This window comes from Entelurus aequoreus, linkage group LG05 (assembly GCF_033978785.1).
Source record: "Entelurus aequoreus isolate RoL-2023_Sb linkage group LG05, RoL_Eaeq_v1.1, whole genome shotgun sequence".
Classification (NCBI taxonomy): domain Eukaryota; kingdom Metazoa; phylum Chordata; class Actinopteri; order Syngnathiformes; family Syngnathidae; genus Entelurus; species Entelurus aequoreus.
Genome location: NC_084735.1, coordinates 62581225 through 62608772, shown reverse-complemented (window position 1 = coordinate 62608772; position 27548 = coordinate 62581225). Strand labels below are relative to the sequence as shown.

Genomic DNA, 27548 nt, shown 5'->3' with positions numbered 1-27548 from the left:
TTGATGCATATGCTTCTTTTCATACCACGTACTGACAGACTTCTTCTACGGCGCCAGCTACTGATACCAACGGCACCACGCGCCCTCTGCTGGTGTAACTGAATATCGCATGCTGCATAGAAATACATAGAAAACCTTGACATCACAAAAAATTAGTCTATAAACAGTATTTAAATCGAGTTTTCTGACCTTAAAGAGTTTTTAATGGGGGGGCAACTATTTTAGTCAAATTAAATCACTTAGTGCCACACTCTCCCCCACAAAATTAAATGTCTCCTGACATTTCTGTTACTTAGTCCGTAACCTTAGCACCCTTGGACAGCCCAGGGTCTCCAAAAAGTTTTACTCTCAATAACCTGAGTCTTTACCTTACAACCCCTCTGTACCCAAGTCGGCTGACCTAAAGTGTTGTAACTCAGTACCATAGGTGGTTGTCTCTGTCGCTGAGGTCGCTGGTTCATAGTCTTAATCTCACCTTCATCGACGACTGAGACATCAGTGTTGGACTCACCACGTGCTAGACTGTCTTGTTCGGGATCCGAATCATTTTCTTCAGTCTCTGGTGGAATGTCCTCTTCACTTAGTAGTGGCAAATCCTCTTCGCTCTGTAGTGGCAAATCCTCTTCAGGTTGCACTGGGTCCTGATGAGGCTGGAAGGGCTCCGCCAGTGGGTTGAGTGAAGTCTGCTGCCGCCTTCTTGGACCAGGCCGAAGGTACCACCGGTAGGTTCCATTGTAGTCATCGTCGGATGTGTCACCGTTGTCTGGCGGCTGCTGCTGCTGCTGTCTGCGTTGAAGTCTGGACGTCCTCTTTGCTGCTGGTGGAGTAGTTGCTGGGAGCTTCTCGCAGGGCAGAAAGTCGCACGGGAGCAGAAGATTTCTGTGCACTACTTTGTCTCTTCCTTTTCCGTTTTCAGGAGTTATCTGATACACTGGACTATCTTCTGCTTTTCTCTCTTTTACTTTGTAAACTTGCTCTTCCCAATAGGACTGGATCTTTGCGGGACCACCCCTGGGAGTTAGATTCCGGAGGAGAACTCTATCGCCCGGCTTGAGGTCTCTGCCTTTAACTCTTTTGTCATAGTGAGCTTTTCCTCGAGCCGCTTCTTTGTCAGCTGTTTTTGCTGCTATAGCGTAGGCCTCTTGCATTCTTTTCTTCCAACTGTTTACATAATCGTCGTAATCTACATGGGACTTCTCTTTCTTTATGTCGAACAAGAGGTCAATTGGCAATCGGGGGGCACGACCAAAGACGAGGTAGTACGGAGCGTAGCCTGTCGCTTCACTTTTCGTGCAGTTGAATGCGTGGACAACTTTAGCTAACGACTCTTTCCAATTGTCTTTCTCTTTGTCTTCCAGGGTACGCAACATGGACAACAGGGTGCGATTGAATCTCTCGACCTGTCCGTTACCCTGTGGGTGGTACGGTGTCGTGTGTGAGCCCTGGATGCCTGACAGTTCTTTGAGCCTTGCCATTAACTTGTTCTCAAACTCTTTACCCATGTCATGGTGTATTCTTGTCGGAAACCCGAACTTGAGTGCGAAGTCGTTAAACAGCTTGTCCGCAACTGTTTTGGCTGTTTTGTTCCTCGTAGCGTAGGCTTGAGCAAACCTCGTAAAGTGATCCATAACTACCAAAATGTACTCATAGCCGTTTTTGCACTTTTCCAAGTGAAGGAAGTCTATGGACACGAGTTGGAATGGGTATGTAGTATGGATAGTGGTCAGAGGTGCTCGAGTCTTCTTACTTGGCTTTTTCTTCTTCAAACACTCGCATTCTTCGGTGACAAAATGCTCCACTTCTTTACTCATTTGTGGCCAGTAGAACCTCTCTCTTATCAAGTCGAGCGTCCTTTCCACCCCTAAGTGGCCCATCTCCTGGTGCAGCTCTTTGAAAACCAGGGGACGATAAGCTTTAGGGATCAACAGCTGCTCTCTGTGGACAGTGCGGCGACGCAGGACACCATCTGGATCAATGTGAATCTTTAGCCATTGCTTGAGCAGTGCAGCGACAGCAGGATGTTCGGACTTTGCTTCAGCTCTACTCGGCCTTTTGTTCTGTGTCTTAAACCAGATGACTCTTTCCAGGATCTCGTCTTCTTCCTGTGCTTTGCGGATCTGGTCTGGAGTGAAAGGCTGGTTCGTGTCAGAGTCTTTGATCAACTTTAGGGCACTGACCTGGATCACACCAACGCCTTTGCAAGGGTCATATTGCTCAACTTTCACAGACTCCATCGATGCACTTATTGCTTCTTGATTGACTTCGGCTGTGCAAGTGTTCATGTAGTTTTCAATGTCCAATGGCATCCGCGACAGTCCGTCAGCATCAGCGTTGGTTTTGCCTGGACGATAGCGAATGGTGAAGTTGTAATCGGCCAGCTCCGCGACCCATCTGTGACCTGTGGCATTGAGTTTTGCTGTTGTGAGCACATATGTTAACGGGTTATTATCTGTGTACACGACGAACGATGAAGCATGGTACAGATAATCTCGGAAGCGTTCACAGATGGCCCACTTCATTGCCAGGAACTCAAGCTTGCCAGAGTGCAGGTTGTAGTTCTTCTCTGCTGGACTTAGGGTGCGGGAGCCAAACGCTATCACTCTCATCTTTCCTTGCTGCCGCTGATATAACACAGCACCCAAGCCGACTTGCGAAGCATCACAGTGTAACACGAATGGTTGGGTGAAATCAGCATACCCGAGGACTGGAGGCGCTGTGAGTGCATCGACGAGCTGGTTCAATACTTCTTGGTGGATACTGGTCCATTGTATGGGCGTGCGTGAAGGCATGTGGCCTTTGTTCTTCTTGACCCCCTTTTTGAACTTTTCTGCAGGAGCTGTAGTGGTTTTCTCAGGAGCTGGGGGACTGAGGAGGCTGTACAGCGGGTGGGCCACACGAGAGAAGTTGGGTATGAAGGGCCTGTAATAAGAGAGAAAGCCAAGCATTTGACGTACCTCCCCAACAGTTGCAGGTCTTTTTTCTTTTAGGGCCCTCACTGGCGCCATCTCTGCCGGATCCATGGTATAGCCTTCTCCTGTCACCAGCTTTCCCAGAAACTTAACACTACTCCTAAAAAGTTCACATTTCTTTGGCGTCAACTTTACACCGTGCTCTTTGTATCGCTGGAGGACAAGACGGATGTGTTCAACGTGGTCTTCAAAGCTGCTGCTATGCACAAGGTTGTCGTCCAGGTATGGGAGGCAAATAGTGTCTCTGAGGCCAGCCAAGCAATTCTCCATACTTCTCTGGAACTCTGCGGGTGCGGAGCTCAGGCCAAAGGGAATGCGCACCCATTCATATAATCCCCAAGGTGTGATGAAGGCTGTCAGCGGCTGGCTTTCTTTATCAAGGAAACCCTGGTGGTACGCTTTTCCCTGATCTAACACTGAAAACCAGGAGCTTCCACCCAGCGTATCCAACATGTCTTGAATCCTTGGTATTGGATGACGGTCTGGAACTGACTTGCGATTAAGCTCTCTGAAATCACAACAGAGACGGAGGCCCCCATCTTTCTTACGAACACACACGACAGGCGACGAGTAGGGGGACCGTGAGGGTGTGGTCCAACCTTTGTTGAGCAGATCTTGCAAGTACTCTTTGACTTCATTGTGAAGGGGTTTTGGGACAGACATGTAGGTCTTTTGCACTGGGCTGGTGTCACTTAGGGTGATGTGCATCTTGAGTGATGGTATGCAGCCTACATCGTCGTTGTCAAATGCAAATGCCTCACATTCCTCCCTCAACATTCTCCTTGCCGCTGCTTGTTGATCCTGTGTTAAGTGTTGGAGGCTCACAGGCGGATCCCACGACTTTGGTCTGTGTGTGTGTTGATTCTCGGACGGCTCTGTGTGGTTTGGCGTGTTTGTCTTAAACTTTGTGCTGCTTTTGTCTTCTTTTGTCAGTTTGTTTACTTTTGTTTGAATGTCTGCAGAATAAACTGTCTTCACTGATTCAAGATGCCCAATAACTTTACGACTTTGCAAGTAGATGGTGTGGTCTGTGGTATTGGTCACTGGGATGGGCACGTACGGCAATTTTCTGTGTGAGATTTTTACCAGTAGATCTACCATTGTAGACGATGCCCTCTGGTGGCGGATCAGATGTGTCAGGCGAGAACAACATGTCTTGGCCCCTGACTTGTTGACTAACATGTGCCCACATGTAAACTGTGACCTTCTTAGCTGGCAATGTCACTGTTTTTACACCAATACGCACCACACCAATGTCTGACTCTTCGTTGCTGTTCTGCACTAGCTTGACGACGTTGTGAGCAGTTCTGACAGTTATTTCAAAAGCTTTACTCACTTTGTGGGCAAGCTGCTTTCTCCCCCCTTTAGTTTTGCCTTCATTGTTGTTGACAATGGCCTCGATCACATTGTAGCCGATGATGGGGTCACTGGCCACTGCTGGGTCACTGCAAACTAGTATTGGCACTTGAAACTCACTTTTGGATGAATCACTGTCGAGCCGAAATCGGACTTCAATCCAGCCAGTGTAGGGAATGGGCGTGTCATTAGCAGCATAAATTGTGAGTGTCTCATTTTCTAACAGTTCAGCTATCGGCCGGACGACTGTGTGGGGAAGATGCTGTTGTCGCCAGTTTTCATTAACTATGCTCGACTGGGCCCCTGTGTCCCACAAAACTTTGACTGGATGATTGTCCATAACACAGTTCACTGTACATCGGTTTCCCACAAGGCTGACTAACTGTGACTTGCGTTGAGGGGGTAAATAGTGAACTTCGCTTACACTGGCCTTGGCTGTAGGTTGTGGGGGGGCTGGTTCCGGATTTGGGAGCTCACCTTGGGACGATTGGCTTTGGACTACTGCTGGTCCCATCTCAGTAGTCCCTCCCCGTTTCCCGACTGTCTCAGAGCTCGGCATCCCCGAGAGAAGTGACCCTCACGCCCACATTTGAAGCAGTGTGAACAGTTATCTCCTGTTCCCTCTCCTCTACACTTTGTACAGCCCTTTTCTCTCTGCTTTGGTCCACTTGCACGGGGACTGGTCTCCATCAAGGTCATAAACATTACCTTCATTTCTTTACGCAACTCTTCAATGATTTGTTGTGTATCAGCGCTTTCACTTTTAGTCTCTTTACTTTTCACAGCTTTCACGGCCACTGCAGTCTGGGCTTCCCTGAGCTTTGCAGGGCTCTGGACAGGTGCAGGGTCTGCCTGGCATTCTGTTTGGAGCTCTTGCACTTTGGGAATCTTGGTTGCAGCTGACCTTTTACGTTTCTCAAGTCTTTCACTTTCCAGCTTTGACGCTTCAGTTACTCTTTCGATCAATTCTTCATCTGTTGTGCTCACATCACTGAGGAGGGGCATTAACTGATACTTAACGGAATCGCTGAGCAGCCCTGTTTCAATGGAACGTAAAAACTTGCGCTGGATTGTGCGTCGGCTGTAAAGTTCATCAGTTTCCTCATTTGCGACTTTCCACAACAGTTTCTCTTTCAGTTCAATGGCACGAAAAACAAAGTTCAGGACAGTCTCTCTGGGCTCTTGGGAGATATTGAGGAGCTGGTGGTATAGCTCAGTGGGGCTGTCTACCTTGTAGTGTCCCTTTAATATGGTGAACAGCTTATTGAGGGTCAGTTCACGTTTTATTTCCAGCATATCTCTGAGGGGCAGGCCTGGACTAATAGCCCTGATTACTGCTTCGATTATTTCAGTCTCTGAATGTCCTTTTTCAGTCCCCACCCCAATTTGACGCACAAGACTGAGGTAGGATAGCTTATCCCTCTGTCCAGGTTCACCTATCTGCCCACAGATCTTGAACTCCCTTCTCAAAGTTACCTCTTGCAGAGAATGTTTTTGCTCTGGTCGAACTCTGAGTGGAGAAGGTGTACTTTTGGGGGAAGTGTCATGCTTAAACAGTTTTTCTGATCCTTTCTTTGACAATAGTTCACCGTTTAATTTATTTATATATTTACTTAACTCTATATAACATTGTTCAACTTGTTCTTCTTGTTCACTTTCCTCAATCTCATCAAACGCGCCTTCTGCCATATTGATGAGCGCCCTTCTTGGATTTTGTGGTTACACATCAGTCATGAGACAGTGAAGGAACAAACAGAACATTTCAATGTTCAGTCCTGGACTCCATGTTGAACTAGTCAAGGATGACAGTGCTGGGTTGTTCGTCAGCGGTAATGATTGCGTCGTCGAATGGGCTTCCTGTAACACAATACCACAGTTAAGTTGTTACAGTAAGTAACGTTTACATTGCCCCGAGGACCGTGGTGATACCTTGGCCACCTGTTTTTGCTCACCTATGCCTGGAGTCTGCTCCAGGTTGTGACTGAGGAAAGCGGACGAGCTGTTGGACGGAGTGGAGGACGGCAGAGACGGGACTCTGGTCACAGACATCTTCTTGCCCGTTTTCTGTGTTGCCGTGCGACTCCATTCTTCAACATGTAAGTTAAGTGAGCCAGAATTAACCCATGTTAATGGTGCAACTTCCAACTGGAATTTTGTTATTTTTATTTCACCCTCAGGGGACAAAGGCTGGCTTTTTTTTTCTTTGAGTATTTTTGACCATCATTATTGTTTTGTTCCTCCATTGTACATGATTTATTTTTATGTTTAATTTTTAAACAGCAATGTTCAATTAATTAGTAGGTGTACGATACACCGGCAGACAATTGTCATGACCTGTCATACCTTGTTTTGGTCTGTATGTTTGGTGTTGTAGTTCCTGTCTAGCGCTCTTATTCTAGTTTTGACTTCCTGTTGTGTGTGTGTGTGTGTGTCTGTGTGTGTGTGTGTGTGTATATATGCTGGCTTGCAATGACTTTATTCCCTGCCTCTGAGCACTGATTCCCTTACCTGCTCTTGATTAGTGGCCGATGAGTGGACTCACTTGTCCCTGATTGCTAATTAAGAGGGTTTTTGTGCCATCTTCACCTGCCTCTTGCTGCTGGAACATTGTTTCGTGTTGGTTTGCTTTGTGTTTGTAATTGCTTTGCCATGCTTCCCATTCATGGTTAGTGCTTTGTAGCTTAGGTTCTGCATAGCTGTCCCTATGCTTTCTGTGCACTTTCCAGCTGCACTCTTTGTTTATGAATATTTTTACCTGCATGCCAGGCGCTGTCCCCTACATCTTGGGGTCACAACTACCCCTACAATGCACAAACGTAACAATACCCCAAAGCCAAACAACACTTAAGTCCTACATTTTTCTAAGACTTGTACTTTTTTGGCTCAAATCTCTCAAATCAACTTCAGCCCTAAATAAAAATACCAAACGTGTAAGGTTTAGTTGTTGTTTTTTAACCCTTTGTAAGCCTTTTGACGAAATTATGTCAGAGTTTTAAATTTGTACACCATGAGTTACTTCATTCATTTAAACATGTCTGACATTAAGGATTTTAAAACGGTCCAAAACCCTCCCAAAATTAAAATGTTTCGGACTGCAGTTTGAGAAATGTGTTGCAATAAAAATGTATTCAGTTTTTATGCCCTTCAAAAATTTAAGGACTTTCATGTCCTGTTTGGCTTTGAAGATTATGACTATCAAATGTCCCAAGACAACGTCAGACACGCACCCGAGTTCTCTGCCAGTCTCAATTTTCCACAACAGAGGTAAGTCCGCCATTGTCTCCTCACTGCGTCCTTTGCCGCACAGTGGAACACGAATATAAAGAACCCTGCAGCAAAGAAAGATGACTTGGTTGTTGAGTAGAAAGCGTAGGTTGCATCGAGTGTGGGGCTCACCTTGGAAGGAGTTACATATGGCAAAGAGGTACATGAAAGGCAGGTTGACGGGCCCCCACGCAAAGAATGCGAAGCCCCAAGTGAGGCCAAGCAGGAAGGTGATGCCCACCACGCTGCGTACGTCCTGGCCTGTGGTGCGGTGCTGAGAGTTGTGCGGGTTGTCCCGCTTCATGCGGCACAGCTGCACCAGCACCACGACCAGCATGGTGAAGTTGAAGAGGAAGATGACGCAATAGTAGGCCACCACCGCCACGTAGAAGGCGACGTCGTTTCTCAGCCAGCAGCTGCGGGAGGCAAACGCGTTTCATAGGCGGATGTTCGTACGAGACGTCATTAGGCGGCAAACTCACAAGTCGTCGGTTGTGCCGTCAGAATACCTCCCATAGGACACCTGGCCGTAATTGTCCTTGTCCACGGCGATGACCACGATGACCACGATCATGGGGATGCCCCAGCCCGCCACAGAGAACTTGAGCATGTAGCGAGAGATGTGCGTGTTGAAGACCTTGACGATGGCCAGGTACATGTGCACCGCCTCCAGGCCCATCCAGGTGAAGGCCACCAGCAGGAAGTAGTGAAGGAACCAAGCGGTGGAGATGCAGAGACCCAAGGTGTCCTTGTACAGAGCCAGCCAGGCGTCCACCAGGAAGACCAGGTTGAGCAGCAGGAGAGCCAGACACAGCTGGATCAGGATTTTGGAAGGGATGTCCTTACGCAGTTTGCTGCAAAGTTGTTGGACAGTAAATGTCAGTGAACCTACTATAATGTATATAGTAGTACAGTGGAACCTCCATTTATGAACCCCTTTCTGATTAAATAACTTTAATCTAAAATGGTAAATGGTCTGTATTTATATAGCATTTTACTCTACCTGGAACATTATGGGTTATAAATGTTAAATGGGTTATACTTGTATAGCGCTTTTCTTTCTACCTTTAAGGTACTCAAAGCGCTTTGACACTATTTCCACATTCACCCATTCACACACTGATGGTGGGAGCTGCCATGCAAAGCCCTAACCACGACCCATCAGGAGCAAGGGTGAAGTGTCTTGCTCAAGAACACAACGGACGTGACTAGGTTGGTAGAAGCTGGGGATCGAACCAGGAACCCTCAGGTTGCTGGCACGGGCACTCTCCCAACCATGCCACGCCCTCCCCCATTATACATCACATTCACACACTGATGGCGGAAGCCAAATATACCTTCGTGTGACCACAGGGAACATGCTTTTTTTTGTATGACGAAGTGTTTGTAGCGCCTGGCTTCACTGAGACTGCAGTGTGAGACAAAGAAGGTCCAGTGTGTTGTTTTCTTTAATGTTAAGGATACAATGTTATGCTGTGGTGTACTTATAACTATTTTATAGACAAAGTATACTATTTATAGTCATGATGGAAAGTGGGGGGGGGGGGGGGCGGGGGGGGGGGGGGGGGGGGTGACATAAGTTCTTCTACCGGGGAGGGAAGCAAATAATTGAGAAGCACTGATGTGTGTGAATTTTACTTTTTTATTATTGTAGCAATATGGTTGTTAAAATTAAGGGTTTTTGTGATTTCTGATCACTTGTGAGGGCACCAAAGGGACTTCTGTGCGTGTGACATGTTGGCAGAACAGTGCATACAGAAAACTGCAGCTACTTCTTGTTTTGGCTTGTTAATAAATAGAAAGTTGATTCATCACGCCCTTATTACATTTGATATGCAGTACTGCGTAGAACTTGATATTGTGTTCAAAGTGTACAAACTTTTACTAAAATATGGACTTTTGTCATATTGACGTTGTTTCTTATGGAGATATTTGTTTCAGTGTACACACTTTTCGATTTTCGAACCATGATCAAGAACCAATTAGGTTCGTAATCAAGGTTCCAGTGTTGTAGTAGTAGTAGTAGTAGTGTGTCGTACCCAAAGGCCAAGTATGTGAGGAGCGTGAAGGACAGAAAAATGGCGGAGATCCCACAGCCAATGTATGTAATGAAGGTCAGGATGGTGGCCTGGACTCGACTGGTTAGAGGCTGCCTGGCCAGGTCCTGTACACATGTATTGTATTTATACTGTATTTACTTTGTATATACTCAACAGCCACAACAAAAGGTATAAGAGATTCAGTACAGCAACTGCATCAAAAAATCATTAAATTGAACCACTAGAGGGCAGTAATTTAAATACAATTTCAAAATCAACAGATAAAAAACCTGAAAATGACAATAGTGGAGGATGTGAGTGTTCTTATTTTTGTTGTGAATCTTACCAGCAGGATTGCAAAGCTGGTGAGATGATTGCAGCCACAAACTGTCAAATTGTCTGTGCTGCTTTGGACACGACAGCCGTTTGTGTTCCAACCACCGGATGCTTCTGCCAATGGAGAACAATCTGTTGTTTCATGCTTCTCATGTCATGGTGACATTTTCAAATGGACACTCACCATTTAATGCAAAGTCCCAGAAGACGCACGAAGCCACATAATTAGCCTGTAGTTTGGGGAGGGACAACATCTGGTGTTAAAAGGTTGTTTTATTGGGGTGATAATAATCCCAGTTTGCCAGAGGCCACAATCTATTTTGCAGCAGATGTTTATGGTTTTCAGCAAAAACACTCACAGGAATGGGCTGAGTGTTCCTCAGGCGAATCACGACATCGTCCTGTAAGCCCGTTACCGTAATGTTTGCCACACTGGCGCCCAGGATGCCGCTGATGAGTCGACGTGTTCCTAAAGATCTGTCCTGCGCGACCGTTGACATAAAACAATGACATCAATGTGGAAGTAAATCAGCATGAATAAAGTTGATTTTAAATGGGAAGCAGTCGGTAGGAAATTGACACTGAATAGAAAAGATGGCACTACACCTGAAATACGGTGCTTTTCTGGTAGAAGTTGAAGTGGACTCTGGAGACCAGCTGCTGCTCTTCGAAGGTGAGATTTTGTGTCAGAGAGGGGGGCAGCGTGACGGAACCCTGAGGGATGGACGAGTCGTTCCTCACATTCCTTCTCAGGCCAAAATCTCCTCGTACCTGAAACAGACAAATGCAACACACATAATAAAAAACACATTATATCACCAGAGGTTGAGTTTTTTCTTGCTTTACGACAGTGGTCACCAACCTTTTCCAGCCCAAGACCCCTGGTCTCAGGCAAAAACCAAAGCAATAATTTTTTTGTATATATATATATATATATATACAGTACAGGCCAAAAATTTGGCCACACCTCTTTCAATGTGTTTCCTTTATTTTCATGACTATTTACATTGTAGATTGTCACTGAAAACATCAAAACTATGAATGAACACATGTGGAGTTATGTACTTAACAAAAAAAAGGTGAAATAACTGAAAACATGTTTTATATTCTAGTTTCTTCAAAATAGCCATCCTTTGCTCTGATTACTGCTTTGCACACTCTTAGCATTCTCTCGATGAGGTTCAAGCACACCTGTGAAATGAAAACCATTTCAGGTGACTACCTCATGAAGCTTTTTTTGTCATTGAGCATGAAGGAGTCCCCAGTCCAGTTAGGACTTGGCTACAATGTGTTGCCATTTTGCTCAAATGAGAAGCAGGAGACAAGAAAGTGTTGCTAAGGTGGCAAGTGTCATACCTGTACATCGCTGGGGTCTGAGATGGAGAAGAAGACTTCCTGAAAGTTACTCCCATCCACTGGTTGGGCAGACAAAGCCAAATCAGGCGCTAGGAGAGTCTGGCTTTCACCTTCGAGAACCACCTTGAAGCCCACCGTTTCAACAATTCCAATAATTCTGGTGAAAATTTGAAACAAATAAAAAATCAGTCAACGTGTTTAGAAACTGACAGACTTAAACATCAAACTTAATGCCAACATTTTGCCCCAGGTTTTTACAGGATACTATCTTGGTTATCATACAGCAAAACCAACTAAGTTGCAAGTGCCAGCAATGAATAAAGAAGGTGACAAACACTATTGAATTTAAGAAAAAACTTGAAGTACATAGGTAGCATTAATGTGGCTCTCATTTTCCTTTCGCACGTCACTAACAAGTGAGGGTAAAACCCTCATTTATTCATCCATCAATCCATTTTCTACCGCTTGTCCCGTTATTTATATGAATTTGGCATGGTTTTCTGTAGCTGTAATTATTCTCTATAAAATGTGTGTTGTGTTCATATTTTTGGGTATATGGAACAAGTTTATTATTTATTTAAATTATTATTGTAAAATTATTAAATAAAAAGTGTACGATTTGTTCTTTGTCAAACCTTTTTTAACGGATTACTGTTTGTGTTCACTCGATTAGCGGGGGTTATGCTTCAGACCCCTCTGTGGTAAGTACATTTCCGTAAAGTAGTGGCACTATTTTATGATTTTCATGATTACATGCATTTCACCCGGAAAAGGGTGGAGTGCCATCTCCGGGTTGCAGAGGAGACCCTACCCCAAGTGGAGGAGTTCAAGTACCTCGGAGTCTTGTTCACGAGTGAGGGAAGAGTGGATCGTGAGATCGACAGGCGGATCGGTGCGGCGTCTTCAGTAATGCGGACGCTGTATCGATCCGTTGTGGTGAAGAAGGAGCTGAGCCGGAAGGCAAAGCTCTCAATTTACCGGTCGATCTACGTTCCCATCCTCACCTATGGTCATGAGCTTTGGGTTATGACCGAAAGGACAAGATCACGTGTACAAGCGGCCGAAATGAGTTTCCTCCGCCGGGTGGCGGGGCTCTCCCTTAGAGATAGGGTGAGAAGCTCTGCCATCCGGGGGGAGCTCAAAGTAAAGCCGCTGCTCCTCCACATCGAGAGGAGCCAGATGAGGTGGTTCGGGCATCTGGTCAGGATGCCACCCGAACGCCTCCCTAGGGAGGTGTTTAGGGCACGTCCGACCGGTAGGAGGCCACGGGGAAGACCCAGGACACGTTGGGAAGACTATGTCTCCCGGCTGGCCTGGGAACGCCTCGGGATCCCCCGGGAAGAGTTGGACGAAGTGGCTGGGGAGAGAGAAGTCTGGGCTTCCCTGCTTAAGCTGCTGCCCCCGCGACCCGACCTCGGATAAGCGGAAGAAGATGGATGGATGGATGGACATGCATTTCAGGTCTTTATAAGCCCTCCACACTGCTTTCACACACACTTATAAACACTTAAATAAATAAATAAATGGGTTGTACTTGTATAGCGCTTTTCTACCTTCAAGGTACTCAAAGCGCTTTGACAGTATTTCCACATTTACCCATTCACACACAGATGGCGGGAGCTGCCATGCAAGGCGCTAACCAGCAGCCATCAGAGGCAAAGGGTGAAGTGTCTTGCCCAAGGACACAACGGACGTGACTAGGAAGGTAGAAGGTGGGAATTGAACCCCAGTAACCAGCAACACTCCGATTGCTGGCACAGCCACTCTACCAACTTCGCCACGCTGTCCCTCCTATGCTTTTAAAATGATTTTTACACTCTAAAACAGGTCATTTTAACATAAAAACTGAAAAGGGTACTCAAATCTCAATGGTACTTTAAAATCTGCAATGCGCTGAGACCGAAGTAAGTGAACTGCAAAATTGCAAGGAACCAATAAAAATTGGTAATCAAGTTTGGTAACCTTGGATTATGCCAATACAGCGGTGCAACAGGTGCAAACATTAAGTTACAAAACTTGAATGCTAGAATTCCTGTCAGCATTATTATCTTTGTTATGCAGAATTGTGGATTCAACTGGGATTTTATCAAAGTATTGTTGTGATGTTGTGTTTAAAGTGAGTTCCAAGTAGAAGATGCGAAGGTAACCTGTCGGAGGATTGTGCCAGCATCTCAGGAGTGGCGCCCAGCAGGTTGCTGACGATGTGGATGGATGTGTTGGCCAAAGCCAGGCTGACGTTGGGCCCAGACAGCAGAGCCTCAAGCTGAGACACGAGCTGGTCTACCTGACTGGCGTTGAGTCTGGACACGTCATTGGTCAGCTCAAGGAGAGCACTGGCTTGACTCTCGGCGTCATTAGCGGCTGTGCCGTTAGATGGCGTGGTCGTGTTCACTGGGAATGAAGTTGTGTTTGGTTGGTCGATTGTCACATTAGGACCGGCGGTGGTTGACGCCATGGGAACGCATTGTTCCTTCAGCTGCACCACTACGTTTTTCCCCACTTGGCTGCAGAGCAAATGAGTTCAGATGTTGCAAGAACATTTGACATGTCAGAGAAACTACAATAAAAAGTTTCTCACCATTTTTGAGTGAAGAAGAACGGAGAAGATCCTTCCTCTGCCGTGCAAAAGTCTGCATGTTGGAGGTTAGTGTTGATCCATGTCAGCTGGGAGTCCAGAAGATTCTCACTGGAATTTGAAGGTCCACAAAAAGCTGCAAGACATAAAATACCAACAATATAATAATAATAATAATACCAAGGACACTACATTACTGAGGTCTTGAAACAACATTAGAACCTCTCAAGTCAAACCACTAAAGTCAGATTTTGGTGAAAATAATGGCCTTCAATCACCAGCATGCATGATGTAATTCAGTGCTTCTCAATTAATTTATGTGATTGGTCTCTATAAAAGTCTCAATAAAATGTGTTTGTGTTAATATTTTTGATGGTCTGGATCAGATTTACATTATTTCTCATGGCAAGACTTGATTCGGTTTTCGTACGATTCAAAAACAAAAACACGATTCAAAACAAAATTTGAGGTTTGATATTGCTTATTTTTGCTGTGTCTTCTCATGGGAAAAGAGGAACAGTAATGACTTAGTGTTTAAAATTTTTGTACACTTTTCTACTAAATGGTCCTCATGTATTTAGAGTAAAGTAGAGCATGTGAAAATGCATTCACTTTTACAACATACCTGCCCTGGTTGTTCGTCCATCAAACGTAATGTTCTCCTGGGACTTCAACACAGCTGTTATGGCTGCAGACACGTTACAGACAGCAACTTCTTCAGCCAAGTGTAAAATCCCTCTGCACATCTGAGGGCTGAAAGTATCAAATATGTCAATGTTGGATTATTTTGTTTTTGGTGATCGCGACCCCGAAGGGAATAAGCGGTAGAAAATGGATGGATGGATTACTGATGATTTAATTCAACTCACTTTGCTGCAGCTTGTCCACAGTCCAGGGTGGCATTCTAAGTCGAAATGACGAAGTAGTCACTGCAGGATTACCGGTAATGTAATATGACATCTGGCTGCTTACCTTGTATTCATTAGCAATGGTGGACGAAGAGCAGGACACACTATAAACAAAAAGGTCCTGGGATTAGACTCAAAATAACGGAAAAAAAGGGACAAGCAGTATAAAATAGATGGATGGATGGATAACGGAAATGTAAAAATTGTACAATGATTAGTACTTTACTGTTGGAGAGCAGCTCTGGTTCAACTGGGAAATCTGTAAACAAAAGTTTATAGTCTGAGGAACAGATGATGACAATTATGTGGCTACAAAATATGCATGTGAGTTTACCAGCGACAAAAGATGGGAGATATTCATCTCTGTGTTTTTTAATGATATTTCGAAAGTGTAATATGCATCTGGAAAGTAAAAGAAAAGTCTGGTAATCACATACTGTATTGTGTGTGTATATACAAACTTTTGTATATATATATATATATATATATATATATATATATATATATATATATATATATATATATACTGTATATATATAAATATACGTTGTACTCACCAGTCCCATTGCAGTAAGACAAGCAGCTGCAGTTATTAATATCTGTCGAAGTGATAGCATGGTTATAAATTGTATGTGGAGGTAAAAACCCTTATTTGTCTTCACTAGTCACAGTTCAGGTACTATTGTTTAAGAGAGCTGTATTTTAAATGTATTTCATCTGCAACAATATTAGTTTTCTTTGTTTCAAGTTCACATTTTCTCTACTTATGTCAGAAGCATGTCAATTAAAATATGAAGTATTTAAAAAATTGCATTATTTATGCTCACTTGAACCACACGGGGGCGCCCCAAACTCTGAATCGTCACTGAAATTACATTCACAAATTGTTTTGAATTTCAATAATCTTAGTTTGGAATGGTAACATTTTACACAAAGCATCTTACCAGGTTGAATTGGTTGAATTATAGATACAGATGTTTTCCTCTAATTGATCACTGCTGCAGTTATGATTCAGTAGAGCTATTTATAAAATGGTTATGTGTGAACTGGAGATAAGAACATTATTTGGGTCATTTTATTGGATCAATATTTAGCACTCACTTAAACGATTTGCTCTCCTTGCCACCACGTGGATGCCAGATGCATTTGTACCAGCTGTGCAGAGTGTTTGCAGGATGCAACATGGCAGCACGCTCTGCTTCAACGCCAGCGTCACCAAGCAGTTGGTCGTTCTAAACAGTTAGAAAAGAGGTGTCAGACTCCCTTTCATTCAGAGCCACATCGCAGTTATGGCTGCCCTTTGTGAGACGCTTGTAACAGTGAAAATATACACAAATATTAATATACAATCGTCTCATTATACTACTACATATTTTGATAACTTGCATTAGAATTATAAGTCAAATATTTAGTTTTATTTGAACAAAAAGTGTATGGAATATATGTCAAAAAAGTGGTGTCCAAAGTGCGGCCCAGCCGCAGCTAATTTTTTTATTTGCTCGCGACAGGTTCTACAGACAAATTTAACATCTCCTGGATTAAAAACATTACAAAAATGAACAAAAACAAAGGATCAAAGGAACAAAACCAAATCTCCTCCATGAATGGGACCTGACAAACAAAACGACCGATGGTGTGTGTCCTATGATTATTAACACATGTAAAATGTTTTTGCAAGATCTGGAAAGTTTAAGTGTTCTAAAGCCCTCAAATGTTTTAGTTGGCGGAATAATAATAATAGGTATTAAACAATAATAATAAAAAGTATTAAACATCTTAATGGAGTTATGGTTCGATATTAAACTATTTTACCAACAGTGTAACAAAGCTAAAATGTGGATGTTTTGTTTAGATATTTTAGCATATATAAATTTACCAACATTGTATTGTTTTAGTATCTTTAATGACAAAATGTATCAAAGTGCCCCCCGCATCCTTCAGTTTTTAGGTATGCGGTCTTAACTGGAAAAAGTTTGAACACCCCTGTGTTTTTAAAAAAAATTCTGTTAAAATTTAAAGAACGATAACACTTAGTTAGAAAGACAAAGTGCTTTATTTACCCACATTATTTCTAAGCATTCACGGGCCACATGAAACTATGTGGTGGGCTTGTCCTTGAGTTTGACAAATGTGAGTTAGCCATAAAGCTTAGAGAGCATTGACACCTGCACAATCTAATATCAGATATTTGGGGTGCTGGAAAAAAATCGATTAATGGCAAAAATAAAATTCTAGATCAATCTAAAAAAATGTTTTAAATCGATTTTATCCAAAAAAAAAAAAAATCTTTACATTTTTTTGTTGGGTAAGATTAAGATTAATACATATCGGTAAACATTGTATTGGTCTAGCAAGCGGGGCTGCTCCGAAGTGCAGCTAACCAAAGCTAGCTTTAAATCTTGCTAATAATAATAATAATAATAATTATAATTTAAAAAATATCAGCCTCGTCTTCACTGAAGGCAAAATGTTTGGGCTCGCTTCTGATTACACAGATTACATTACTGGGTAAAAAAGAGTGTGACATGGTGTGACAGTGTGGAAAAACTGTAAAATGGAAATCAAGTACTTTGGGAACACTTCAAATAGCAGCGCCCACGTGTTACGCCATCACCCGCAGCTAATAGAAGCGTAACAACAGAGGACAGATGTTACGCCATCACCCAAAGTTAAAAGAAGTGGAACAACTGCCTCTACCAACGTCTTGAATGACACAAGCGCCATCACTTTCAGAATCAGGTTAAATCAAGAATCTGTTTGAATTGAATCGTCACCCCAAGAAGTAGAATCAAATTGAATTGTGAGTTGTTGTAAAATCCACATGATAAATACCGTATCAATAATGTTAGCTTTGTATCTTATTCTCAGCACTGCATAGTTCTACTTTCATTAAATTGGTCTAGTTTTTTAGTAAAATATCAGTAATTGCCGAGTCAAAAGTAAGGGATAGAATTAAATCAGCTCTGCTTCTTTCTACTCCTTTTTAGACATGCTGAATTTGAAAGAGTTAGTGTGATGTTCCTCTATGCCTGGAACTAACTAAAGCATTCCTGTTATTAGTTTGTGTACTTAATGTTGTGGCCAGTTATTAAAGAAGAATATTGAACTTATTTTTTTTTGTTTACAGAAGACCTTAAAAAAATGATTGTCCTTAAAATATGTATTAAAAAAACACCATATAAACCTTAATTCCAGCTCAATCCCACCAACCTTATTTGAGTCTTTATGGCACAGGAGACTTCAACTCCCTGTTAGAAAAAAATGAAGAGTGTTAGAAAATATGCACATTCACATGATCATTATATTGACACATACCTGCAATAAGTCACTTGACTGCCTAAAAATAGAAGAATGTAATTGTTTTGATTGCTCGGAAAGACCACAAAAGCAGTACAGTGACATGAGAGCAGTAATGACAAAAAAAAAGTAAATGTTACCTGCTTTGAATCACGTCTCGAACAAAACGTGCACTGAGATTTAATCTTTCTGCCGTTTCACCTCTAGGGATGGGTGTGTTCGCAGTGGCCTCATCAGCCATGCTGCGGCTGGCGCCATCTGTTGCAGCTGCGGCTGTATCAATGATTAGTGATGAGGGTATAGCTATGATAACTTGGTTGTTTTGTAATAAAAGTGAAGGAGTAATAGGGTTGTTTTGTGCGATGGTTGGATTAGTAGGAGTGTTGTTCTGTGTTGGGTTGAACGCTATAGTCCTATTTTGTATTGTGGTTGCAGCTATATTTGTATTACTTTGTATTGTAGTTGCAGTAGTGCTGTTTCGTATTGTGGTTAGACCTGTTGTCATGTTTTGTATTGCAGTGGTTTGGTTGACTGGCATTGTGGTTGTTACTGCAGTGATGTTGCTTGGCAATGTGGTTGTTGCTGCAATGGTGGTGTTGCCTGGAAAGGCGGTTGTTGCTGCAATGGTGGTGTTGCCAGGTAAGGCGGTTGTTACTGCAGTAGTGGTGTTGCCTGGCAATGCGGTTGTTACTGCAGTAGTGGTGTTGCTTGGCAATGCGGTTGTTGCCACAGTAGTGGTGTTGCTTGGCAATGCGGTTGTTGCCACAGTAGTGGTGTTGCTTGGCAATGTAGTTGTTGCCACAGTAGTGGTGTTGCTTGGCAATGTAGTTGTTGCCACAGTAGTGGTGTTGCTTGGCAATGTAGTTGTTGCTGCAGTGGTGGTGTTGCCTGGCAATGTGGTTGTTACTGCAGTAGTGGTGTTGCCTGGCAATGTGGTTGTTGCTGCAGTAGTGGTGTTGCTTGGCAATGTGGTTGTTGCTGCAGTGGTGTTGATCTGTAATGTGGTTGAGAAGTTGCTTTGCGTCGCGTTTGTTGTTGCTGCATTTGTGCTTTGGTTTTGCGACAACGTCGTTGTCCCGTTTGCAGATGTACTCGGCATCGTAGTGGGTGTAGCTGTTTGGTTGTTTCCAATGTTCGGAAAAAGGCAACTCTCCAGCTGGTTTTGGAACACCTGTTGGAGCTGAGGAACGCAAGTAAAAAATATTAAGGACGTTCTTATCAGGGTTTTATGCTGCCGATTCAAATACCGATCATCCATGAATGAGACCGGCCGATACGAATACCCATACCGATCTCATGTACATGTACATCAAACTGTTCATTTTTCAATTGTATTTATGGTGACTGCTACTGACCGTGTGACAATATCAACACACAATATTATTCTTATTCTCTTTTATTACATACAATTGTTTGAGCAAATCAAAGTCAATAGTACACAATAACTACCGGTAAACCAAAGCTAAAACTACTATCTACCACTCATTTAAATCCTTTTTGCTCTCAAAGTCCTCCGGGAATTATTCTCTGAGTTTGTAAACATTAACAAAAACAACAGAAAGATTTTGAGAAAATAAAAATAACGACCTAATCACTCTAGTATCTATCATATACTGATACTACCCTTGGTATCGACACCACCAATACTTACCAATTTGCCCTGCTCTTACAGTGCATCTTGAAAGTATACATAGCGCTGCACTTTTTCCACATTTTATTATGTTACAGCCTTATTCCAATATGGAATAAATACATTTTTGTCCTCAAAATTATCCACAAAATACCCCATAATGACAATGTGAAAAGTGTTTATTTTTTTAATTTTGCAAATGTATTAAAAATGTAAGAAAATAAAAATCACGTGCATATAAGTTTTCACAGCATTTGCTCAATACTTTGTTGATGCACCTTTGACAGCAATTACAGCCTCAAGTCTTTTTAAATACGAACACACCTATGGCACACATATCTTTGGGCAGTTTTACCCATTCCTCTGTGCAGCACCTCTCAAGCTCCATCGGGTTGAATGGGAAGCTTTGGTTTTCATCCAGGATGTTTCATTCATCTTAGTCTAGTCAGGGAGGTAACCAAGAACCTGGTGGTCACTCTGTCAGAGCAACAGCATTCCTCTGTGGAGAGAGGAGAACCTTCCAAAAGGACAACCATCTCTGCAGCAAACCACCAATCAGGCCTGTATGGAAGAGTGGCCAGACTGAAGCCATTTCTTAGTAAAAGTTTGCCAAAATGCACCTGGAAGACTTTCAGACCATGACAAACAAAACGACCTGGTCTGATGAGACAGAGATTTAACTCTTTGGCTTGAATGCCAGGAATTATGTTTGGAGGAAACCAGGCACTGCTAATCAGCAGGCCCAAATCATCTCTACTGTGAAGTATGATGGTGGCAGCATCATGCTGTGGAGATCATTTTCAGCGGCAGGAAACTGGGAACTAGTCAGGATAAAGGGAAAAATGAATGCAGTAATGTATAGAGACATCCTGGATGAAAACCAACGCTTCCCATCCAACCTGATGTCGCTGCAAAGAGAAATGGGCAAAGAGGAATGGGTAAAACTGCCCAAGGATAGGTGTGCCAAGCTTGTGGCATCACATTCAAAAAGACTTGAGGCTGTAATTGCTGCGAAATGGGCATCAACATAGTATTGAGCAAAAGCTGTGAATAATTATGTAATGTTTTAGTTTTTTATACGTTTTCAAAAAAAAAATCAAAAAACTTTTTACATTGTCATTATGGGGTATTGTCTGTAGAATTTTGAGGACAGCAATGAATTTATTCTACTTTGGAATAAGGCTGTAAAATATAAAAATGTGGAAAAAAGGAAGCGTTGTGATTACTTTCCGGTTGCATTGTATGTGTTGTGTACTGACTCTGACAATGCTGGCACACCAACAGGTTTATCAGTATTATCCTCTCTCTAGACCAGGGCTGCCAAACTCATTTTAGCTCAAGGCGGTATGGAGGAAAATAATTTTGCACGTGGGCCAGACGGGGAAAATCATGGCATAATAATTTTAAAATACATCTAGGACAACTTCAGATTGTTTTTTTGTTTTACTTCGGCCCAAAATGGAAAACCACATTCTGAAAATGTACATATAACAAATAATCCTCTTGACAAAACACTACAAGTTAGTTGAAAATTCTGAGGAAAAGATTGATGCCGTTTCAAAATCACCATAAAGAACACAATGAACTTAGACTTGTATCTACAAAGAAATTCAACTTGAATTCGCAGCCCATCTAGGAATGAACAAGACAAAATAAAGCATAAATAAAAACTCTTCTATGCATCAACTACCTCATTTGTCATTTCCACATGTTAATCCTGTGCTAACTCAACAAACCATACAAGCTAAGGTAGAAACTATTCAAGAGGGTTGAGTTACTTCCCGCATTCGAGGCATCACTGTGTATCAATAAAAAAATAAAAGCTGTGCAATGTGTGAACAATTTCAACAAACCAAAAATAAAAACTCAAAAGACTGACAGTATTGCAGTATATCACACACTGTTCACTTTCTCTTAATTTGCACAGAAGACAATCATTTTCACAGAGCAATATCAATGTGCAGTGTCTCATGCAGCATTTTAATTGTTTATTTTACTCCTGTTTGTTTTACGTTGGGTCGAGGGGGAGGATTCCCAGCCCCACTTTACCGTGTACCTCTTGGTTGGTATACTTGCTCGCCAGGTATAGACTATTTGCTTGCCTAACAGAATTGCTATTACGACATCCAGTGGACGCATTCAGAACAACAATTTCTTTCATTTAAAAATGCAGCTCAATTTTACACTTAGCAAACTCATCTTGTGGGCCGGATTGAACCAGTTCGAGGGCCTGTTCTGCTGTAATGCTCTTCGATCTACACTTATCAAACTTTAATAAGCACTTTTTTCTCCTGTGGTTTAAAGTTAGCTTATCGGTTAGCTTAGCTATTGATCTCAGTGTGTAACATGTTTAACCTCGTCCTACAGTGATAAAAATACTTAATAATTATACTTAAGATACTAAGAAATGCAGTTTATTTGCCGTAAATAAGTTGTTTATTATTAACTTAGGGGAACGGCTCCACACTGCGCATTGAGACACATAATTAGCTGCCAGCTGCTTGTTAGCTAAGGGACTAAAAATAAATACAGTATCTGCGTTTGTGATCGGCATTAAAAGGCATGAATCGCGGTCTCATACTGTCTCACGAAACTAGGCTGATACTGATCGGTGGCCAATCGATTGGCACATCCCTTAAAAAAACATTATTTAAAAAATAATAACACTGAATTACTACATTCGGTTTCTTAGCAGATAACACATGATCGATCATATGACAAACATACCCAGGAAGTGATTTCTGATTCATTCTTAGTGGGCCCAGTCACATCAACAGCAATGTCAACAATGTAGTACACAGCGCTAGTCACAATTGGTGAGGTCACGGAGGTCTGATTGCAGGAAGCAAGACCTGACGAGGAAACAAACATTTACTGCATGGTATAGTTATTTTGAGTACAGACTTCTAAAAAGTATCATATACAACAGAATCCAGGTGACAATGTTTTGACGCCTGAATGACAGAGAGGATGTTAAAAAAATGTTACCTAAAACACTGCATGTACAGTTCATAAAGAGTTTGACTATGAAATTAATATTTTAAAATATAAGTATTTAGTATAGGAAACGAATAGTTTCAAAAACTTAGTCAACATGAGTATACAGTGTTTCCCACAGATTGCTATTGTACTTGTGTCGGTGGGGGCGGTGTCAATATGATGTCACCATATAATTTGCATGATGCATATATTTTCTTTAAAAAGGCGAAAAAACGGTATATATTTAAGAACAAATTGGTGTTATTAGTAATTAGTATTAACATAGATTTTTTTCATTTTTCATTTTGCTCTATTTTTCAATTGTTGCAGCTTAACACAGGCTGCACTTTGTACACTCCTAGTTATTGATACATATTCTGCCCTCCCTGAATGTTGGAAATTAGTTTGCCAAATATGTTAACAGTCTTATAAATTAGAATTGAAAAAGAACCAACTTGAGCTTGTTTATTAATGGTCTCCACAGTGAAGTTGCTGTAAAACTAAGCATGCAAAGAAAAGTACATTAATAAACAGTGCACATTCATGTAGGATTCATGTTAAATCAACAATATAGTTTGTTTAAAACTGTAAAAAAATTAATGAAAAAAAAAACCAAATGATAAAGGATGAAGGTTGGCTTTATTACCGCTATCTTAAAGGGGAACTGCACTTTTGGGGGAATTTTGCCAATCGTTCACAATCATTATGAGAGACAAGACATATCTTTTATTATTATTATTTTTTTAGGATTCTAAAGATGATAAAGAAACACTTGCAAGATGCTGCTAATGGGAGTCACCGTTGTAGCCTAAGTTCAAAATCCTCTGAAACAACTTTAAAACCCTCCATCGTTTTATGTACACGCTGCAAGTGTATGTAAATATACAGTACAGGCCATGCATTGAATGAGAAGGTTGTGTCCAAACTTTTGGCCTGCACTGTATATATATATATATATATATATATATACATATATATATATATATATATATATATATATATATATATATATATATATATATATATATATATATATATATATATATATATATATATATATATATATATGTATATATATATATATATATATATATATATATATATATATATATATATGTATATATACACATGTATATATATATATATATATATATATATATATATATATATATATATATATATATATATATATATATATATATATATATATATATATATATATATATATATATATATATATATACATATATATATATATATATATATATATATATATATATATATATATATATATATATATATATATACCTGTACACCAGGGGTCACCAACGCGGTGCCCGCGGGCACCAGGTAGCCCGTAAGGACCAGATGAGTAGCCCGCCGGCCTGTTCTAAAAATAGCTCAAATAGCAGCACTTACCAGTGAGCTGCCTCTATTTTTTTAATTTTATTTATTTACTAGCAAGCTGGTCTCGCTTTGCCCGACATTTTTAATTCTAAGAGAGACAAAACTCAAATAGAATTTGAAAATCCAAGAAAATATTTTAACGACTTGGTCTTTTATTTGTCTTCACTTGTTTAAATAAATTCATTAATTGTTTTACTTAGCTTCTTATAACTTTCAAAAAGACAAATTTAGAGAAAAAATACAACCTTAAAAATGATTTTAGGATTTTTAAACACATATACCTTTTTACCTTTTAAATTCCTTCCTCTTCTTTCCTGACAATTTAAATCAATGTTCAAGTAATTGTATTTTTTTATTGTAAAGAATAATAAATAAATTGTAATTTAATTCTTCATTTTAGCTTCTGTTTTTTCGACGAAGAATATTTGTGAAATATTTCTTCAAACTTATTATGATTAAAATTCAAAAAAATTATTCTGGCAAATCTAGAAAATCTGTATAATCAAATTTAAATCTTATTTCAAAGTCTTTTGAATTTATTTTAAAATTTTTGTTCTGGAAAATCTAGAAGAAATAATGATTTGTCCTTGTTAGAAATATAGCTTGGTCCAATTTGTTATATATTCTAACAAAGTGTAAATTGGATTTTAACCTATTTATAATATGTCATCAAAATTCTAAAATTAATCTTTATCAGGAAAAATTACTAATGATGTTCCATAAATTATTTTTTTAAGTTTTTGTCTTCTTTTTTTCGGTTGAATTTAGAATTTTATAGATTAGAAATTGAAGATAAACCATGTTTCAAAATTTAATTGTCATTTTTTTTGGTGTTTTCTCCTCTTTTAAACCGTTCAATTAAGTGCAAATATAATTAATTATTAATAATAACATAGAGTTAAAGGTAAATTGAGCAAATTGGCTATTTCTGGCAATTTATTGAAGTGTGTATCAAACTGGTAGCCCTTCGCATTAATCACTACCCAAGAAGTAGCTCTTGGTTTCAAAAAGGTTGGTGACCCCTGCTGTACACACACACACACACACACACACACACACACACACACACACACACACACACACACACACACACACACACACACACACACACACACACACACACACACACACCCACACACAAACTCACACACACACACACACAAACTCACACACACACACACACACACACACACACACACACACACACACACACACACACACACACACACACACACACACACACACACACACACACACACACACACACACGCACACACACAAAATGTGTTAACAGACACATTCACAACAATATGTAATATGTACAATATTTAGTTACTGAGCTCATGTATTTCCGTTCTCATAGCAACACATTTTGGACTTCCGGAAGCCTGTTGCCCAGACCTCAAACTCCTAATTTTAAAACAAATAACAGTCAATGTTTTGTGGAAAATGATTGCTGGAGATGTAAGCACAGATATCACCTGGAAGGTGAAGCATTACTTACTGTATTGCAAAAGCTTAAAAAAAAGATTATTTTTGTGCTTGCCATGACTATATAGGACATTCTCTTACACATTCACAACATGTTTGAGGTGTGAGGTTATTAGTATTCCCCTCTTTGTTCTTTCTTTGGAGGCAGTGGATTCCTTGTGTGGTAATATTTCACACAACTGGAAAAACAGGTTTCCTATAAATTCAAGAGGAACGTGTGTATAACATGAGTGATGTGTGACATGTCACTTTAAGTATGTGGCCCCTCGCTTAAAAATAGAACTGAGTTAGCTAAATAATATAGGAGGGATTAGGGGAAGCACAGAATAGAAACAAAATGTACAATGAAGAAAAAAGTTTTTTTTCAAAAGGGAAATATTAGGGTTTTTATTTGTAATATTGTAGAATCATTACTCTTTTTCAGTATGGCTCCATATCAATCAGCTTTTTGTGGTAGTATGTATAGTTTTACCTGCGAGTAGAAGCAGAGGAAAGGTCTTTGCCCAATGTGAACTTGTCTTTTTCACCCTAGAACACACACAAGTGTTTTAAAACACTTAAGGACATTTGACAACAAATATTGTTTACAGTATTTGCATCATCGCAATAGGTAATTAAAATGTCAGTGTGATACCGACATAGAAAAGGGTACATCCAGTTCTTTTTTATCACACCCACTCTTGCGTACTAATGATGCTATACTTTCTTGTGGGACAGACAGATTTTTACATGGTACATATGTACCATGTAAAAATGCAGTTACTGCTTTATCGTTGTCAATAAATATTCATGTCTTAAGAGGAGTTGGTGCATGTTTGATAACATAAATCAGCATATTCACAAACAGCATATTCACAAACTATTCAATCATGTGTCGGTGCTATTTGAAAATGACGTTACCTGACAAAGGAGGTAAAAAGGTCTGTGCAAGAAGATCCGCTGAAAAATGATTTCATCAACATTTCAATAAAATCATAACTCCTTCTGCACCACTTCCAAAGTTAGGAAACAAATAATCGAAGTGAAGGCAAGCAGCACTTTTGTTGTTAGCCGGTTCACATGAAGTCTGTCGCTGGCTGACGTCTGACACGCCCCCTCCATACGTCACCATAAAGTGGGACACTTTTTCTTACTTTTTAAAAAACTTTTTTTCTGATCAAGAAAGGTAAAGTTGATATGAATTTAGATAGAAAAGGGGGTTTCTTTTCCCTGTTAGTGTTTTATTCTATTGCATTTGGCTGCAAAGCAGTTTCAGGGTGTGTCGTTGATAAGTAGAACTGCCAGTGTCTTGAATGGAAGACATGACACATGCTTGTCTCCACAGTAACAATACAGACGTGAGCTGCCAATGAGATATGCGTCAGAAGTGTCCAAACAACAAGTTGCAATGCTATGCACCTGTTCATCAAGACTTTTGACTCTCTGCGGCCTTTGGTTTAACCCAGGATACATCACATCCTTAACATGGAACATGTGCACGGGATTTGATTACTTTTTAGTTGATCAAATCACTAAATGTGTCATTCTGCATTAGGGATGAGCGATGTGGCTTAAAATCTATATGTCACGATAAATATTGCAACCTTTTGCAATAGCATCTATCACGATATATTATTTGGCATATAAATGACAAAATAACCATTTCAAAATTACATATAATTAGGCTGCTGACGTATACAGCAGTGGTGTGCCGTCAGGGCCAGCAAGGCCTTCTCTGCTGGCCTAACATAACCAGAAATCATGATCATAATTAAAGATAAAATTATATTTTAATTTACTTTCCCTAAATATCTAAAAGTATTCATATTCTCTATATTCTCTTCATTACATATTATGCTCGTTCCAGTGCTGCTGTCTTTAGTTTTAGTTTGTATCCAATCAAAATTCGGCTAGCTTATGTTGCCATGCTGTACCAAATCTGCCCGAGGCCTTCAGAATCAA

General features: G+C 40.7%; 1 protein-coding gene across 1 annotated transcript; it reads right to left on the bottom strand.

The window, feature by feature from the left end:
• Window positions 1-6048: 6048 nt before the first annotated feature.
• LOC133649798 (mucin-5AC-like) lies at window positions 6049-26634 on the bottom strand. Its single transcript, XM_062046464.1, has 28 exons — window positions 26508-26634; window positions 26080-26135; window positions 22458-22582; window positions 18241-19280; window positions 18119-18140; window positions 18014-18051; window positions 15905-16035; window positions 15748-15823; window positions 15631-15668; window positions 15361-15402; window positions 15138-15205; window positions 15025-15062; window positions 14868-14907; window positions 14765-14799; window positions 14521-14648; window positions 13899-14031; window positions 13468-13824; window positions 11321-11477; window positions 10571-10735; window positions 10324-10446; window positions 10149-10194; window positions 9975-10078; window positions 9629-9753; window positions 8072-8443; window positions 7722-8005; window positions 7553-7654; window positions 6278-6412; window positions 6049-6182 (listed from the first exon to the last, which is right to left on the bottom strand). Exons 1-28 carry the CDS (start codon window positions 26567-26569, stop codon window positions 6118-6120), a joined length of 4107 nt encoding a protein of 1368 aa, XP_061902448.1. The 5' UTR covers window positions 26570-26634; the 3' UTR covers window positions 6049-6117.
• Between the last annotated feature and the right edge of the window lie 914 nt (window positions 26635-27548).